This window comes from Perca fluviatilis, chromosome 1 (genome assembly GCF_010015445.1).
Source record: "Perca fluviatilis chromosome 1, GENO_Pfluv_1.0, whole genome shotgun sequence".
NCBI lineage: Eukaryota > Metazoa > Chordata > Actinopteri > Perciformes > Percidae > Perca > Perca fluviatilis.
The window spans coordinates 11,885,137-11,904,267 of NC_053112.1; the positions used below are offsets into that span (position 1 = coordinate 11,885,137).

At 39.6% G+C, this 19,131-nt stretch overlaps 1 protein-coding gene across 1 annotated transcript in view; it reads right to left on the reverse strand.

Moving 5' to 3' along the window:
• The window catches only part of LOC120566952 (voltage-dependent T-type calcium channel subunit alpha-1I-like), a 345,248-nt gene that overhangs the window by 117,106 nt on the left and 209,011 nt on the right, over positions 1-19,131 (reverse strand). The window contains 4 exon segments of the mRNA XM_039813684.1: positions 410-565; positions 1,007-1,124; positions 2,729-2,914; positions 4,689-4,840. Coding sequence (XP_039669618.1) covers positions 410-565; positions 1,007-1,124; positions 2,729-2,914; positions 4,689-4,840 — 612 coding nt within the window.

Below are 19,131 nucleotides of genomic sequence, written 5' to 3' on the forward strand. Positions count from 1 at the left end.
CTAGTGGTTTAGTCTATAAATATTTGTTGTAGTAGCTGTAACTCTATGCAGGTCAATCTGATCAGTTCTGTAGTTATAAAGATCAACCAGGCACAAGAGCCCAGGCTTATTTTAGCTATGAAGCTCACTGACAAAGGTCAAACTCTAGCCTTTGAGAAACCCAGACAGATTGATGGATATCAGCTGTCCATAGCAGAGGATGGAGACACATACATGTCAAGTGATCACTTTAAATATTTACAGGTTGAACCAAACTTTTTTAAAAGGTTAGTAATGAATCAGATCAACAAACCTGGCCTGGGCACCTCAATAATGAACAACTAAATTCAAATGTGGACATCAATTCATAGTGAAAAACAACCTTACAACCTTAAGCCATGTGGCAATACCTGGCAACGAGTTCCCTTACCTCTGCCTGAAAGCCTTCAACCAAGATGGCTACCAGCAGGTTGAAGAGGACATAGTTTCCAAAAGTCATGAGGGCCACGAAGTAAAGAGCAGCAAGTGGTGAAGTGGCTGCCATACCGTTGTACAAAACTGCGTTCCAGTCCTCCTGGGTTAGAATCTAAGAAAATTAAATTGATAAAAACACTCACACACAGACACACATACAGTGCTTTAATAGTGCACACATAGACCACTTAAACAATTTAATTAAATATCGATACAAACACAGAAGGTGTTCCGTAGAGTTCTAGTATTCTTCCAATTTTCTTTGTGTATAGATTGTTGCAGTGGTGTTCTAGCATTAAATATGTGTGAAAATAAAAATCACAGGGGACTTAAAAATTGGATTTACAACCAATATGCAAACATTTACATCATTGGAGTTTTAAGTGGTCCAATTAAAAGTTTAAGCGTAAAAGATTTTTGCAGAAATAATCGAATATTAAGATATGTGTGCAAGTCATCTGCATATATAGAGAAAGGGCAGTAAGTGGTGTAGATATGCAGCGATTTCTGCTAGTCTGTCTGCATGCCTATCCATGTGTGATATGTTGTTTACCTGAAAAACAGTGACAATGGCCCAGAGCAGGGAGTCAAAGTTCTTCCTGTCTGGTACTGTGTCACCCGTCTCGGTCTTGAGACTGAACTTGCAGCCAAAGATGTGCATTCCCAGGATACTGCAACACAATAGCAGAACCTCTGATGATGTAAACATACCGTACACACCAGAAATGTATAATCTGCTGTACCTGACTGATAATGTGGATCTTTGGAGGTTTTCTGAACATGATGAATGCCAGGCATACGTTATCCATGAAGAGGCTTTGGCTCTTTTTTTTTTTAGCTTGTTTGGATTTTATGCGGCTCTGTGTGTTATCAGTTGTTAATGTACCCTGGCTGCAACCAAACACTTTCTTGGCTGGGATAATGAATGTGAATGTTTTAATGTGACTGTACCCTAAAGCCTGGTTACATAAGATGTCATCGACCCAAATGGCCTTGTTGTCACTGTAAAGTACCACATTAAACATTTAAAAATAATGTAAAGGTTATTTTAATGTGCTGTTAGTTTGTTATATATATATATGAATTCCTTGCAGGGAATCCAAGAGCCTTTGTACAGTATCAAACTGTGAATACAATTAGTAGTAGTGATAGCCAAACATGCCTGCTATAACCAGCAACTAAGGACATTGACAAAGCAAACATGACATGAACAAATATCAATGGTGCAACGTAGCTAGAATGTTGATGTTGATAGAATGATTTTTTGGGCACACCTTGCATTTACACACACCATCTTAAAAGTGACACAAACACACAAAATAGAACCCTGATATAATAGTAGTTTGGTATATATGTATAAGTAAAAAAATACATTAAAATAAGTGCTTATACTTGGAACATGTAGTACATAGTTATTGGGTGTGTACTGTAATTAACTAATTCATATCACCTTACAAAGCATAATTTCAAGAAGTTAAAAGTAATGCTGAAATGGAAAATGGTAAAGGGAATGCATTTATATTCTGCCTTTCTACTCTACCGGACAAAGCGCTTTTACAAATTGCCTCTCATTCGCACAAACATTCATACACCGATAGTTGCGAAGCCACCATGCCCATCGGGAGCAACTTGGGTGTCAGTATCTTGCTCAAAGACACTTTGACAATAGGAGCAGGGGACTGAACCACCTTGTGGTTTAAGGACGACGTGGCTCTACCCTGTGAGCCACAGCTGCTATCTAAAGGGAGGGAAACGAAAACAGTGAGGAACTGCAACCATTGATCGCCCACTGAAAGGCCTTTTAAGCCTTCACAATGCTGCTGTGTCAGGGCTTGAGCATCTACAAATGTCTGCGTGTTCTGTTGCTCCACTTCTTCAAGTGACTGCTTGTTGAATTTTAACCACATCTTCAAGTGTCTGCTCGTTATATTTCACCCAGGGTTAATAGCTGCTATGGAACACTGTGACCTGTGGCGCTTCAATGGCAGCTGTTATGCAGGTGTACAGGACTTTGAAATAGACAAAGGCAAGCCCATATAAACACACAAAAACAGAGGATAAAACAATGTCCTGTCTCTAAGCCATCTCTCTGAAAAAGAAAATGTGTATAAAGACCACTGTTCAAAAGGAAAGGGCTCCATGTGTTTGTACACTTGTCAGGTGATGAGGAGCCAGAGAAGCATAGACAGATTGTCTTGTAATCTATGATCTGCATCAGAAGGAGACACCAACAAACACCCAAATACAGCACATTTTACAGCATGTATTACCTTACCTAAAGATGAAGATGAAGAGCATGAGCAGCATGCAGAAGGTGGCCACATTGTCCATGGTCTTCATGAGGACCACCAGCTGTCTCCTCAAAGCTGGCATGAACCTTACCAGCTTCAGCACCCTGAGCAGTCTGAACGTCCTCAGCACAGACAAACCGCCGTCGGACTGTCCGACGATCTCACACACACTGAGACGAGAAACACAGACCACATAGACAAGCAGGCAACATAAGGAAAAGAATGAGAAATTATGATAATTTAAAACATTAATAGGCAACATTTACATAAAAATACATTCATATAAATGCCTGTTTTACTCCACCTCCAAGTGATAAAACTCCATTGAGATTAAACAGGTTCAACGGAGAAAAGAGGTTTTGAAATTAAATGTGCTTCTAAATGCCGGGTGGCATGATTCCCAACACTTTTACATCCAATGCCAATGTTTTTATAAGTCTCCATTTTAACAAAATGCAATTGCAAACTATAGTATAGGTAAGGTAGTGGGAAAGGAAATAGAAGTGGTTATACTTAATTAAATATGGTAATGATTTGGCAATAAAGAACACCTGGTTAAGGTTAGGAAAAGATTATGTTGATTGGTCAGCATTTATACGTCTTCGATATGCTTTATAATAAAAAAAATACATGATATCTTCCTTTTTACAATATGGGACCTTTAAGAAAGACAAACTTAAGCATCAGAAAATCTAAGTAAAAAGATATTTCAGTAGTGGTCTAACATTTGATTAATATTTAATCTAGGATTTTAGAGTACATAATAATGGTCCCTGGTCAAATTAAAGTAGGATCTTTTGTTCCTCAGCAATTCAGCCCCAATCGATAGACAATAAAAATGGGATAAGGATAAGCATTTAACTCTCACTGTTGGATGTGATGTACTGATTAGATCTTGAACTTATTGTTTGAAGTACAATAGATTATCACTGCATACAGTCATATTGCTATTGGAAGGTCATTAGTTAGTAATACGCCTTTGATGTAAAAGGTAATCATTATTGCTTTAATTCATATTCAAAGCTCCTAAAATGTTTCTTTCAACAACTTAAGGAACCATTGCCAAAATGAAATGAGCTGAATAATCACTAATCCACGGGCAACATAAGGAATGATTGGTTTATCTCATCTTGCAGTGATTAATGTGTCCACTCAAGAGGTTACTTGTGCTTTTCGACACTATAAATCAAGCTATTGCCTAAATGTTCAATGCCTTTCTTAATTGCAGTTTGCTGCTGCACAACAACCACAGATTAGGGATCACAGCAGTTATATATTTCCTTTGACTTCTGGTAGGCATTTTGGTCCTTTTAATGGAGGTGCCTATCAAAGGCTCCTCTCAGCACATCAAAATAGCAATGGCTATGAATTGGCAAAGAATGAATGAGGGCACTTTTTAAGAGCAGCTCTGTATGAAAAGCTGAGGACATTCAGATAGATGAAGAGAGGGAAATTGGTAGTGGAGCAAGAGATAAGAAGACATATGTAGATATGTTCAATCAAAGTGTATCTTCTGTGATGGGCTGCAGATTTGATCTTGTTCAGTTTTAGTAGCTTTGATGTGTATCTGATCTCAGGGTTATAATGGGGATCACCGACAAAGGCGCTCAGCCAGATGAATTGGGGACAAAAACGCCAGCAGATCAAAGGCACCAAGGCACCTGAAGCTCGAGGCACACACAACAAAAGACAAAACATGTTTGCTGCTGTCTGACGCTTTGGCATCCGAATATGTACAGGTGGTACATTTCAATCAAATAGAATGCAGATGACAATTTGACAAAGCATGACATGAATAATTTAACTGCAGGATCTCTGCCTGGCAAACCACAAAAAAGTATGCTACCTGAATTACATACAGTAGTATTTCAGAAACCAAAAACCCCCTCTTTGCTCCTCTTTTTGGCAAAAGAAACCATATGTTTAGGTATATTGTGTAATTACCTTATGATGACGATGACTCCATCAAAGACGTTGTAGGGGTTTCTCAGGTAGTTAAAGGAGCCAAATGCAGTGAGTTTGAGGATCATCTCCAGGGAGAACATGCTGGTGAAGACGATGTTGCAGATCTCCAGAACATTTGTGAGCTCTTCTGGCTGACAGAGCATAGTGACGAATAAAAAATAAGAGAAAGACAATAGGAAGAAAGAAGAATGAGAAGGAAAGGAAGGGAAAGATGAGAGCACAAAGAAATGCACTAAAATTATTTATGCACATTGTAGACCCTTATAGCTGTAAGGGTCATTACACACAAAAAATACTAAATTGTTGGATGGATTAAAAAATAAAGAGACAGCTTCTCTTGCATCCTGACAGCTAGTCTGGCAAAATATATATGTATACAGGCTACTGGCCGTAAAAGACCATTGTTGACTAGGCTTGTCAGGGTCAGCTCTACCTTGTAAGACTTGGCTCAACTTTGATCCATCTACATTGTACTTTGGCAGCCTCAGATGGGCTTTTAGATAAATTAAAGCATCCCAAATCATAACTTGCTAACATCGTGAATGTCTGCATGTTATGTTACATTCCATGTTCGCATTACAGTAAGAACAGTAAGCTTTAGGCTACAGTAGTAGCGTTAACAGTAGGTTAACTGTAAGCATGTTAGCTTACATTTAAAATACTGCTATGTTAACATCTGTGCTAACGCTAATATTAGCATGTTGGCACGCATAAATGTTAACTGTAGGCATAGTAGCATGCTATGGTTATATAACATGCTAATGTTGTTTGGCTAATGTTGGTACCGTTAGCATGCTGACAGGCATGCATTAGTTTTTGAGATCATTTGTCACAAGGTAAAGCATTGGACATGAAATTTGACCTGTTGGTGGTGCTAAATTAAAAGTCACAGGTGATCACCAGTGATCACAGTCAGACAAACAGACCAAACTACTATGCTAACCATGTCATTCTTTATAATAGGCCTACTTACTATATAGCTACAAAATTAGGAAACTAAATTATAAAAATGAGAGAATAAAAGTGTAATCATAAAGTTGACAAAAGAAATGAAATAGAAAGCAAGTCGGAGAAAGAGAAATGAGGAGTACAGAGTAATAGGAGAGGAAATGACAGGCAGTAAAACAAAAAGGGCAAGGAGGACAAAAGCTTTTACACACATCTGCACACACACACGCACACAGACAGACAGACAGACACACACACACACACACACACACACACACACACACACACACACATTGATGCCAGTAAAAAAATAGTAGGAAAGTGTAGCCTACTGGTTACTGGCTACTGGATTAGCTACTGACTAATCAAGCAAGCAATAAAATAGCAGGTACATTTTTGCTCTGCATTTCCACATCCCAACTGTCTTTGTAGCAGGCAAACAACAAACGTAACACATTTTGTCATCAACTATGGATGTTGCAGATGCTGCCATTTAAAAAAGGTCCAACATTTTACTCCTTATACCGTGGACACAACCCTAAAGACAACACTTATTCTCCAAACAATGTGAGGCTATGTACTGTAGGCCTATATCTATTCAGTCCTGCAAGTTACACCGGCAAAGCAATAGTTTGTGAGAGTGATACAATTAGCACACTGCCAGTATTTAAACAAATCGGTCCTAACTGACACTTAAAGCTTTAGTTTCTGCTGCCCCCATGAGGAATTCTAAGTAATGACAACAAACTGTCAGCGCGTCCACCCCCCCTCATTCACGCAGTTGCTAGTAGCCAAGGAGGACATGAGGATTAAAAACATGATTGACTCTTCAGGAGAGGTAATTATCTTCACTAGAGTTTCTGCGCGGGAAAGCCATAATCTTCTGAACATATCCATACTGAGAAACACAGAGAGAGTTGTGTGGAGCTGATAGTCTTAATTAGCTTTGTAGCAACTCATTTGGCAATGGCTCGAATGCAATGGACGTTCATTAATATCAAAAAGTTCCACACTAAAGCTTTAACATTAGCAGGGACAGTTGGATGTATTTATTTTTGCCTTTCACCGAATCAGTCAATCAATCAATCAAACTTCATTTATATAGTACATTTCATACAAGTTAATGTAACACAATGTGCTTCGTACAAAAGCGACATAAAAAAGAGACATGAAAATAAAACTTTGCTCTATACCTTTACAATATATTTCACTTTCTTTTACTTGCTGTCAGTCTCAAGTTGTAAATGTGCAGCATATCTGTCATTTCAGCTGTGTCTGACACAGTTTGAGTCCCTCCTTCTCTTTCTGTCTTCCTGTTTCTGTCTGGCTTTGCTCAATACAAGGAAGAACACATACATGCACACACACACAATGAGCTAAATTTGGCACAATCATGATTTCCAGCACATCGCTATTCCACAGAACTCCTCTGTAACTTCGGCACTGATGCTTCTGGCATTTCACCGCCCCAGAATCAATGAGCACTGTGTGTTTTGCGTTGTCGGTGTGCATGTGTGCGTCTATTTGTACTGCAGCATGCGGCATGTGTGTGTGTGTGTGTGTGTGTGTGTGTGTTTGTGAGTACTAATGAGTGTTCAGTGTGAAAAAACGGACTAATGATGCATGCCCACCAGTGACGGTAACGATGTGATGGCTGACCGCTGTTTGCAGACCAGCCAAACAGCATCGGCCCCTGGAGATCCATTACCGCAGTCTCATTACAGCAGACCTGGGAACAGATCTAAACGCTTGTGTGTTTTTCACTCTGCTGATGGAATAAAATAAGAAAGAGTGGGGATGTGTTTTCACACTGAGGACACATGATTTAGGAAAGTGAACCGTTTGTACTTGTAAAGTGATCACAAAAAACACAACCTCAATAACCTGATGTGAAACAAGACCTACAAATAAAGCTGATGCTCAAGTCTAAAAGGGTAATATTAAACTGGTGTGTGTATGGGTCCTGCATCAGGAAAAGCAATGCTGCACTAAAAACCTGCCTCTATTCACACGTGATTAACTCTTCAACATACATCGATAACCCTTAAATGTCCATCAAGAGTAATTTGGCTGACACAAAATTAGCATTGGCATGGTTTTGAGATTGCAGATGCAGAAAGGTAATTCAGCACATTTGCAAACATCCATTAATCAGCAACTGTATACAAAAGGATAAGCTGGGCGTGCTTCTCTGATTTGATTAGTATCAAACTTGACACACACTGAGACTTTTAGGTTAGGTTAAGTGAATGTGTTCTGGCCTGCTACTCTGCCAGCATTAGAAATGGGAAAATCTGTCATATTAACCAATTGGACATCGGACTTTAGACACGTTCACCAGAAAAGCAACAGCAGTGGTTGTCTGTTAAAACACTGGGGACAAGGGACTTCTGGTTGTTGGCACAATGGCTCTCGGTCATTTCTATGTCAAATAACTTATCAATCAACTAATTGTTTCAGATCTATAGCACTGCAAACCTTCTTAAGGGCAACACAAAACGCCCGTACTGACAATCTGTGCGTTCTGGAAAAGTCCCGAGTTGGTTCAATATTAAATAGGTTATTCAATGCTAATTCTTTAACACAAAGCAACACATGTTATATACATTTATATTTGAATAGTTATAGTATATAGTAACTAACACTCTCAGTGTAGTTTGGGTATAGGCCTACAGAATATCTCTGTTCAGGTACAGCAAGTATCTCTGAAAGTGTTGTCAGTAATACTCTGTACTGTTTTATAATTACAAGTTTGTGTAATTTGGGGTTTCTGTAGCCAGTGACATTTCTTTATTTGTATTTTATTTGCAATGCAGATGTAATGGCATTGTACATTTTTTGTTTTATTTGAAGGCTGAGGCTTCATTAATAAACACAACCCCAATTCTCATCATTGGTTTTGAGATGTTACCTGCTGTGAATACCTTGTCTGATAGGCTAATAGAGTATTGTGGCATAGTATAAGGACATCCTGGCTAGTGTCTGTCGCGCACGGCTACGGGCGAATGGCCGGATGATGGGCCTATTTGGGAGAAAGTCCAGGGCTGTTTTTTAGCCCCAGTCCGTCCCTGCACGTATGTGACACACATCTGAATATCCGCACCCGTTCGTTGAAATGATGATATGGGTCATTTCGGAAGGTAATGACAAACCTATTTTGTTGTTCAGTAATATGACATCCCTGGGGTGATCCCATACTGTATGTGGGGAATTCTAGCAACAAGCTCAGCCTTTATAGCCTCTCCATTACTCCAATGCTTTTAGCATCTGATGCACAGCGAGTCTGACCCCTGTTAGTGCAACACCTTTTCACCTGTCTCATGTAACATTCCTGTGAATCAACAACCCAAAGTCATTGCTGTGGTATCATGCATGCATATCAGCAATGTGATAATGGAAATCATAACAAACCTAAATCCTCTAATGTCTCTCCATGTTTCAATAAAAAAAAAAGGTGATTTACACTTACTTTTTCCTTGTAGAGAGTGAAAAAAAGTCTTTAATAAGAGCTTTTTTATGTTTCAACAGCCACTTTGTTTAATGCAGATATTCATCTTATTAAGGCTTATCCCGTTGGCTATTGATTATTCAATAATCCTCAGGGTGGTAAGGTTCCGTTTATTCACAACATAAATTTTAGATGCAGGGTGTTCTCATTTTCTTTTCTAAGACATCCAACTGTTTCCTGTGGATTGTCTCGTTGTCCTTCAAAACCCAATTATGATTTTAATTTTGAATTCTCTGACCTACTTCTGCTTTTGATTACCACATAGGTTTGATTTCTGCTGTGCTTTTAGTTTGCATGTGACAGCCATCCCCAACAAATCTGAAACTAAGTATGTGGGTGCTATTGAATATTTTGACTGTGGCCAAGGTTGCTCCTGCAACATAAATCTGGCAATTTCATTCGGTTTTATTCCTGACATTTTTGCAGAGCAAGACAGTCATTCAGCTGTGTTGTTTGATCTCTATCCATCCCTGTCAAATCTCCTAAGTGCCCATCACGCTGCTGCATTATTAATTACCAAACAGCTGTTGAATTCTCTGAAGTGTCTTCTCACTCGAGCAATCCAACTTCAATGGGGGATATAGCCTTGTAATTTCAGTTACTTCTCAATTTTGAAACAATGGGTCCTTCAATATCAGATAGACAAGGGCAGGCTGCTCATTTTTGGCCAGAAATCGTTGATTTTGCCAGCTGAAATGACAACTGGCTGACACATTTTATCAGCTGTAACTAGCAAGATGATAAAGTTAAGGTTAGCCCCATGATTAGACTGAAAATGTTGTCGTTGGCTGACTTTTTAATATTCCCATTAATAAATGAGAATAATGTAAAAAGTGTTCAGTGGCTTATAGGTGCACTGAAACCTATCTGGAGGCTTTACACAAGAACCACACAGCAGCATGCCTGTTAATCCACGGCTTTATTGACCCCTCCTTCAACAATGACCTTCACAAGGTTCCTATCCTCGTATTCCCTAATACTAGAAAAAGGGTCCTACAGTATGAACTTAATGGCTACATACATGATATTGGCTAATTTTTTATTTTATTTTTTTTAAAAGGTACTTTATTGTCACATACACATACATGTAGCGAAATTCATTCTCTGCATTTAACCCATCCCTCAAGGGAGCAGTGGGCAGCCAATCACAGCACCCGGGGACCAACTCCAGATCTGAGCCAGTGCCTTGATCAAGGGCACTGACTGGAGAAAGTGAGTTTCAGTTTCAGTTTAAGGTGAGTTTTGAGCCAAAAGCGATCTCCATGCACACAAGTGTTTTTAGCTCCAGTATAACTAATTTCTATTTAAACTAACACGCCCAAACTGCAAATCTCATCAACATTCTTTTATACTGGGCATGTGCATGCTGGGGTAAACAGGAGGCAGCATGTATACTCTGCCTGCTGCTGGTAGTCGCCATGGTAGCGTTAGTAGCTTACCGTGCGTTCATGGACATCGGAAAAACGTTTTTCCGAGTGAAAACGTCACCATTCACGTAACTTCCTGTGGGAATCAGAGGTGGGAAACTCGGGCTGGATTTTGATTTTTGACTTTGGTTCACTGAACATATTTCAATGATAATAAACTGTTTATTGTGGACAAATGCCTCTGCCAAGAAACATACACAGACATAACATGTTTCAAATTATTCATAAATAGGCCTATGTATAAAAACAACACATTATCGGTGTCTTTTCCCGTTCGTTGTCCTGCAGATAACACAAACAAACACCTGGCGATGTGCTGTTTGGATGCTTGCATAACAAAAGAGCAGAAAATCTTTTGTTATTGTGGCCTCCATGTTTTCACACACCTGATGCTCTAGGTTACGGCCAACCGTTGGTGGCAGTCATGCAAAAAGTTGTTATGCCAAACGCCAATATAACAGAAGAAGAAGAACACGCATCCCGACCATGTGAACCAGCGACGGCCCGAGCCTTTTGGGGGCCCTAAGCAGAATTTGATTTGGGCACAACTTAATATATCTTACCACGAGGTCACTGTGATTGACACGATTATTGAACAAATGTACACTTATAATGTTACATTATAAATTAATACAGTGAGGTTATTAATAGTATGAACATATACATGCCCCCTGGGTACAGATGGCATAAGGAGCCTCACATCCCCCACTCTATTTGTGCAAATGTGGGTGCTAACCGTGAGGGATGGGAGGGGGGGGGGGGTCTGGGGGTGCTCCCCCAGAAAATTTTGAATGTGATAGATGCGATTTCCTGTATTCTGGTGCATTTTTGGGATGGTCAGCTTGAGAAGGGCAATACCTAAATTTGTTCAGATTCATAGCCTTTTGCTTTTTGACTTAATAAGGTAGTGACTTCACACAACTACTTGGGCTTCAGGGCCAAACAACACGTTCAATCCGGGACTTCATGTTCTCTATTTATCCTGATAGGGATGCATATTTAGATTTTTTGTCCTGACCGATAGCCCGCCCGTGTTAACCGCTTATTAACCGTTAACAATCAGCCAACTACAGTGCCTTGCGAAAGTATTCGGCCCCCTTGAACGTTTCGACCTTTTGGCACATTTCAGGCCTCAAACATAAAGATATAAACTGTAATTTTTTGTGAAGAATCAACAACAAGTGGGTCCCAATTATGAAGTGGAACGAAATTCATTGGCTATTTCAAACTTTTTAACAAATTAAAAACTGAAAAGTGGGCGTGCAAAATTATTCAGCCCTTTACTTTCAGTGCAGCAAACTCTCTCCAGAAGTTCAGTGAGGATGTCTGAATGATCCAATGTTGACCTAAATGACTAATGATGATAAATAGAATCCAGCTGTGTGTAATCAAGTCTCCGTATAAATGCACCTGCTCTGTGATAGTCTCAGAGGTCCGTAAAGAGAGAGCATCATGAAGAACAAGGAACACACCAGGCAGGTCCGAGATACTGTTGTGGAGAAGTTTAAAGCCGATTGGATACAAAAAGATTTCCCAAGCTTTAAACATCCCAAGGAGCACTGTGCAAGCGATAATATTGAAATGGAAGGAGTATCAGACCACTACAAATCACAAAGACCCGGCCGTCCCTCTAAACTTTCAGCTCATACAATGAGAAGACCATCAGAGATGCAGCCAAGAGGCCCATGATCACTCTGAATGAACTGCAGAGATCTACAGCTGAGGCGGGAGACTCTGTCCATAGGACAACAATCAGTCGATATTGCACAAATCTGGCCTTTATGGAAGAGTGGCAAGAAGAAAGGCATTTCTTAAAGATATCCATAAAAGTGTCGTTTAAAGTTGGCAAAAGCCACCTGGGAGACACACCAAACATGTGGAAGAAGGTGCTGTGGTCAGATGAAACCAAAATCGAACTTTTTGGCAACAATGCAAAACGCATGTTTGCGTAAAAGCAACACAGCTCATCACCCTGAACACACCATCCCACCTGTCAAACATGGTGGTGGCAGCATCACGGTTTGGGCCTGCTTTTCTTCAGCAGGGACAGGGAAGATGGTTAAAATTGATGGGAAGATGGATGGAGCCAAATACAGGACCATTCTGAAGAAAACCTGATGGAGTCTGCAAAAGACCTGAGACTGGGACAGAGATTTTTCTTCCAACAAGACAATGATCCAAAACATAAAGCAAAATCTACAATGGAATGGTTCACAAATAAACATATCCAGGTGTTAGAATGGCCAAGTCAAAGTCCAGACCTGAATCCAATCGAGAATCTGTGGAAAGAACTGAAAACTGCTGTTCACAAACGCCTCCATCCAACCTCACTGAGCTCGAGCTGTTTTGCAAGGAGGAATGGGCAAAATGTCAGTCTCGCGTGTGCAAAACTGATAGAGACATACCCCAAGCAACTTACAGCTGTAATCGCAGCAAAAGGTGGCGCTACAAAGTATTAACTTAAGGGGCTGAATAATTTTGCACGCCCAATATTTCAGTTTTTATTTGTTTAAAAGGTTTGAAATATCCAATAAATTTCGTTCCACTTCATGATTTGTGTCCCACTTGTTGTTGATTCTTCACAAAAAATTACAGTTTTATATCTTTATGTTTGAGGCCTGAAATGTGGCAAAAGGTCGAAAAGTTCAAGGGGGCCGAATACTTTCGCAAGGCACTGTAAGTCCAAGTCCACCCTTCTGGGAGAGTTAGCAACCACATCAATTAGTTTAGCTGCATGGTTGTCAGCTGTGGGTCAGCCGGACATACACTGTGTTAGTAGGAAGTAGGGCTGGGCGATATGCCCTCAAAAAAAATCCCATTTCATGATTCATGATTTAAATCGATTCTTCCCCCCTACTTAAAATCAATCTGCAGATGACAAATAAATGACAAGATCACACACACACACACGCACACGCACACACACACACACACAGACACACACACACACACACACACGGGACATGTATACCATTATGATTATTCATGCCAATTTTATGCAAATTCATTTGAGTGTTTTCCCTACCATTGTATTGGGGGGGCGCCCTCCGTAAAAGAATGACAAAAATGATATTCACTTCTCGTTCCTCAGTAAAAGTTCAATTAATTTTGACTTTAGTTATTTAGTAGTTTGACTTGCTCCTGTTTTCACCTGTTGCTGAGTAACGTACATTAACATGCCATGGTCTCATGAGTGTAGCATACCTGTAGCAAGCTCCTTCGTAGTAACTAGCGGTAAAAAAAAAAAACATTGAAGAGGAGCTCCGTGCTATAAAGCGGCGATTGCTAGTTGTTTAAGCCGCTACAGACCTCCGTCACAGCTCGGTATCAGCGGCTTAATGGTGCGTTCTAGTAGATGTGTTGAGCTGCAACCGAGTTCCTCAACACCGGGTCTCAACAGCTGACCGTGCTCCATGGTGCTCCGTCCAATACTCGCTCCATCAGGTCAGCGGTAGTTCGTGGTTCAGTTATTCGAGAATAGGTGACTTTGAGCCGGGTAAAGAGCACCATGTGCTGCCGGTCATTTCGGCGGAGATTACGGTTAAGTAAGTAATGAAACGACTAGTTAAGAAAATAACTAATATTAGCCGCTGTCGCTGCCATGTTGTTTGTGTATCTCCATGGCAAATGCGTGGGGGGAGGGCTGGGCCCATTCTGAACTATGGGAGCCCAGATGGGACTGTTATGTCGGCGAATGTTAAGGATAAAAAACAACACTCGATTGGGGGCCCCCTGGTGGCCCCAAGCAGCCGCTTAGTTCGCTTATGCCTCGGCCGGCGCTGATGTGAACGCTGCCAGTCGGAAAAACAACGTAACCAGGGGGGCGGTGCCTGTTATTCCGAGGTGGCATGAACGCAGCAATAGTCTTACAGAATGACACGTCATGACTGATAAGCAGAGGTGGGTAGTAACGAGTTACATTTACTCCGTTACATTTACTTGAGTAAGTTTTTGAAAAAAAATTATACTTCTAGGAGTAGTTTTAAATCACTATACTTTTTACTTTTACTTGAGTAGATTTGTGAAGAAGAAACTGTACTCTTACTCCGCTACATTGGGCTACAATGAGCTCGTTACTTTTCTTTTTACCTCTTTGGTATTCTACGCGTCATTGTTTGTATTCCCCCCGCGTGCGCCTCATTTTAATGTTTTATTTTGAAAGAGAGAGAGAGAGAGAGAGAGAGAGAGAGAGACTTCCGCCAAAGGCTCTACCACGTACGTGACTGTGTTTCACCAATCAAACGTAGTTGTGCAGTCTCGTCAGCTGGCAACAAAAAATAGGCGACGCTGATGCGTAAATCAACACTTATCAATATCACTTCCCCATCAGTCAGGACCAAGATCTGACCATAATTATACTTGTCCTTTCCATAAACTGCCGTAATTAGCCTATTATTTCAGTTGCAATCCTGCCAGTGGAAGCGATCGTGAGAGCAAATAAAAAATATAAAAAACATAATTCAAAACCGCTGTGCGCATTGGCTCAAGAAGCAGAGAAATAGCCGATATGTAATTCCCTCCCATTCAAATCTATATATTTCATAAATATACCCATCAGGGAATGTTTATGGCATTGTCGGTCTCTAAATGTTTTAACTTTTATGAGCGCACTCTTCTCCCGTCTCTCTCTCTCTCTCTCTCTCTCTCTCTCTCTCTCTCTCTCTCTTTCTCTCTCTCTCTCTCTCTCCGCACCGAGCTCCGACTGATCTTCTATAAGAACGGTGATGCCATTATCAATCGAGTAGGCCTATTGATTGGTCAGTAGGCGGTGCTTTGACACCGGTTGATCTCTGATCTCCAACATAACCTGCTCCCGACCAGGTTAGGCGTCCAGCATGAGTTACCACGGCGATTGAACCCGGTATCAAGTGATCCACCTTGGTGATAAAGAAAACCCTGGGTTGAACCTGAAGTTAGCTCGTTAACCCCAAATCTTGCTTCGTAGTACAGGCATCTGGCCTCATATTGAAAGCATGTTTACCTTAGTAAAAGTGCCAAACAGCAGCTCCATTACCTTGTTCTAGTTCTGCCTGCAGAGCCTTGTAAAAAAAGTAGGTTTGGAAATATGTGTTACTTGTGCTTATTTATTTTTATGTATTATTATTTTATGTATTTTATTTTTTAAGTACTTGAATTTACCTGGATTATTTTAATTTAAGCTATTTTGTAATTAATTAATTTTTATTTATTTTATTGATTGGATGAACTATAATTTGCCTAAAGACGATTATTTAGTATTTTTGTCCGTCTGATTGAATGCTTGTGTTAAAAAATAAATCAGACGTTACTCAACAGTTACTCAGTACTTGAGTAGTTTTTTCACCAAGTACTTTTTTACTCTTACTCAAGTAATTATTTGGATGACTACTTTTTACTTTTACTTGAGTCATATTATTCTGAAGTAACAGTACTTTTACTTGAGTACAATTTTTGGCTACTTTACCCACCTCTGCTGATAAGTAAGGTGACCAGATTTCGCAGACAAAATCCGGGGACATTTTCAGCTCAGAAGCGTAAATACCCCCAAAACAGGTAATGTTTTTATCTTTGTAAAACTGAAAAACGGGGACACTGCCCCAGGGGCGTCAGTAGACCTAGAGCTGCACTGGGGACACAAGCCCCCTAGGGGGGTCCATGGGCATGCTCCCTTGTAAGAAAATGTTGTCTATTTTAACGTTTAAATGCATCAATCTGGTGCACTTTGAAAAGAAATTCAGAGGTTAGACTTGATTATTCTTATCTGTGGATGGAAATATTTGTGCTGTAGCCTGAACTATTTTGCACTTCAGAATTTTAACCATGCCCACACAGGTGGAATACTTTTTTCTTTATATTTTTGCATTAATGTCACTAGGAAGCATACCAGTAGAAATGTATATTCATATTTGTAAGTGGGATATATATAAGTAAGTGGGATTGTCTGGAATCTGGCAATATAATAACCATTATGGTAGGACAAAAATGTATGTGGAAAAATGTCTGTGCTGACATAAATAGTTTACATGAGAATACATTATAATTTTGGCCAAAGTTGGAGACCATGTACAAATTTTGTTGCAATTTCAAAACCGGATTACCTGGGAACCGCGTGTGTTGAGTGAAAAGTTTGTGAGACATTTCACAGAGAGTAATGGGTGTGCAGTGATTTATGCATAATGCAAATATGATAAAATTTCATGTAAATCCACTGTTAATTTTCTTGCAAACCATTTGTAACAGCAGCTGGCACTAACATCACTGGAAAGCTTAGATTCTGGTTGAGGTGGTTGTGCCAGACTCACGCCTTGGGCTGAGTCTCTATCTGTCAGAGGGAGAGCAGGAGTGCGGTTATGAAGAAATTGGTAATTTCATGGCGCAGATTAACACTTTTGCATGCACTATATCCGTGTCACATTCTCATTAGGGCCTGAGCCCCCCTAAAGGTCTGATCCTAGAATCGCCCCTGCTGCTACTTCATACTTTTACTCCACTACACCTCTGAGGGAAATTTCTAATGTTTTCTGCACTACATTTATCTGACACGCTGGGCTTGTTCCTGCAACAGCTCATTCATTGAGTATCGGACACAATTAAAACTATTGAGGAAATATTTTCCTTTGACATTGGTCCAGTATTAAACGAGATCGCTGCAGTCTGCAACGGCAAAACAAGGCAAGCTACAATGTAACTTAATAGGACGTCAATTGTGCAGCTTGTATGTACATTCATAAAAGTGCTCGTTTTGCCACTAACAGGCTTAGATTACTATTCTAAGTGTCTTACAACATTATGGAAAGGATTTCTAAGGAGGTCGACCTTTCTGTTAAAGAATAAGATTCTTTTTTTAAACATAAAAAGTCCGCAAAATTGCGTTTGCTGAACTTACCAGACTTCATGTAAATAAACAGTAATTTTTGCATCGTAAAATATGGGCATTCTAGAACATCTCTGAGCTCTGAGCAGCGCTTGCTTTAGCTATATTGAGCTTGCGCTCATTTGGTCAATGTTTTCTTTCTTTCATTCCAATTTCGGGTCTGTCAGTCACAGTGGAAACCAGGGACATTTCCGGGGACAGCTCCAGCCGGGGACAGGTTACCGAAACCCGGCACTGTCCCCGGAAACCGGGGACATCTGGTCACCCTACTGATAAGACCCAATCAGGCGACAGGCGGCGAAACATTGGCGTCAGTGTTGGCATTGCCAAAGGTCTCAGTATATACTTCTGATGCTATACTTCCATTGTGACTATAATACAACTATGCAGATTCTAAACCTAAACGGGGTCAGAAGTATTTCTCTGGTTTAGAGTCTCTGAAATGCCAGAGCAGTGTGAATGCGAGATGTAAACGTAGCAAAAGATGTTAGTTTTCAAACCAAAACGTATCAATGTAAATGTAGCCTGAGGCTAGAGTTTCATGTCAGCTATTATAATAATTTGAACATAATCCTGTTTGGCTGCTTAGCTTACATACTTAATAATACGTGTCTGTATTTTCAAATTGTTTTTACTTTCAAAGTCACACAGTGGTAAAATACTCCACAGTGTATATGTTAGTTGCATTTTGTTAGCCTAACCTGTGACTACAAACTTGCTTGGCTACTACTGTAGCTAATATGCTACTTGGCACAACATGCTAACAACTGCATCTTATGTTAGAGCATATCAACATAGCAGTTAATGCATTCCTTACAGTTTTGTTCTAGTGTTGTAGACAGTCAATTTATGGTCTAAACAACCAATGTATTGTAGGTTAATGGGTTTTCAATACTTTTATTTAATATGATAATGTAATGAGATAATGGAGAAGAGTTTTTTTGTAGATCTGCTTTGTTATAAATCAAAAAACTAATGTAGTTTAATTAGTAAACTATTACAAAATGTGTAGAGCTGCAGCTATTGATTCTTTTTGTAATCGATTAATCTTTATCGATCGATTAATCGGATCATTTTTTTTTGCGTTTTTAAACAACCAAAACAAATAATGCATAACGAAAATAATGTGGCTGTAAAATGATCAAGCATTTGGCTTTATTTCTCGAAAAACAGAGGTATTTATTAGGGCTGCAGCTATCGATTATTTTAGTAATCGAGTATTCTACTGATTATTCCATCGATTAATCGAGTAATCGGATAAGAAATACTTTTGTTTTATTGAAGAGCAATAATTAACAATAGTTTGTTTACATTTTCAGAAAAAGCAACATTTGTATTGCTACATTGCTTACAATATCATCTCTCAAAAAATGTAACATATTAAGTGCATTTAAGTGTTTTTTTTATCAACCTCAAACTAAGGCATACATTAAACATACATAAACATTACATTAAGTTGTGCAACTTTACTTTCAGAAATACAAGTTTCAACCTGACACTGATCTGTATATAGGCCTATATGTAAATATTAGTTATACTCAACCTATTTTCATTTATATATTTGATTATAATGTCACACAGCTCTGTTTCACTTATGCTATTAGATCATTGATCAGCTGTTTCTCCGCAGAGAGAGAAAAAGAGAGAGAGAGAGAGAGAGAGAGAGAGAGTCAACACGCCAGCTCT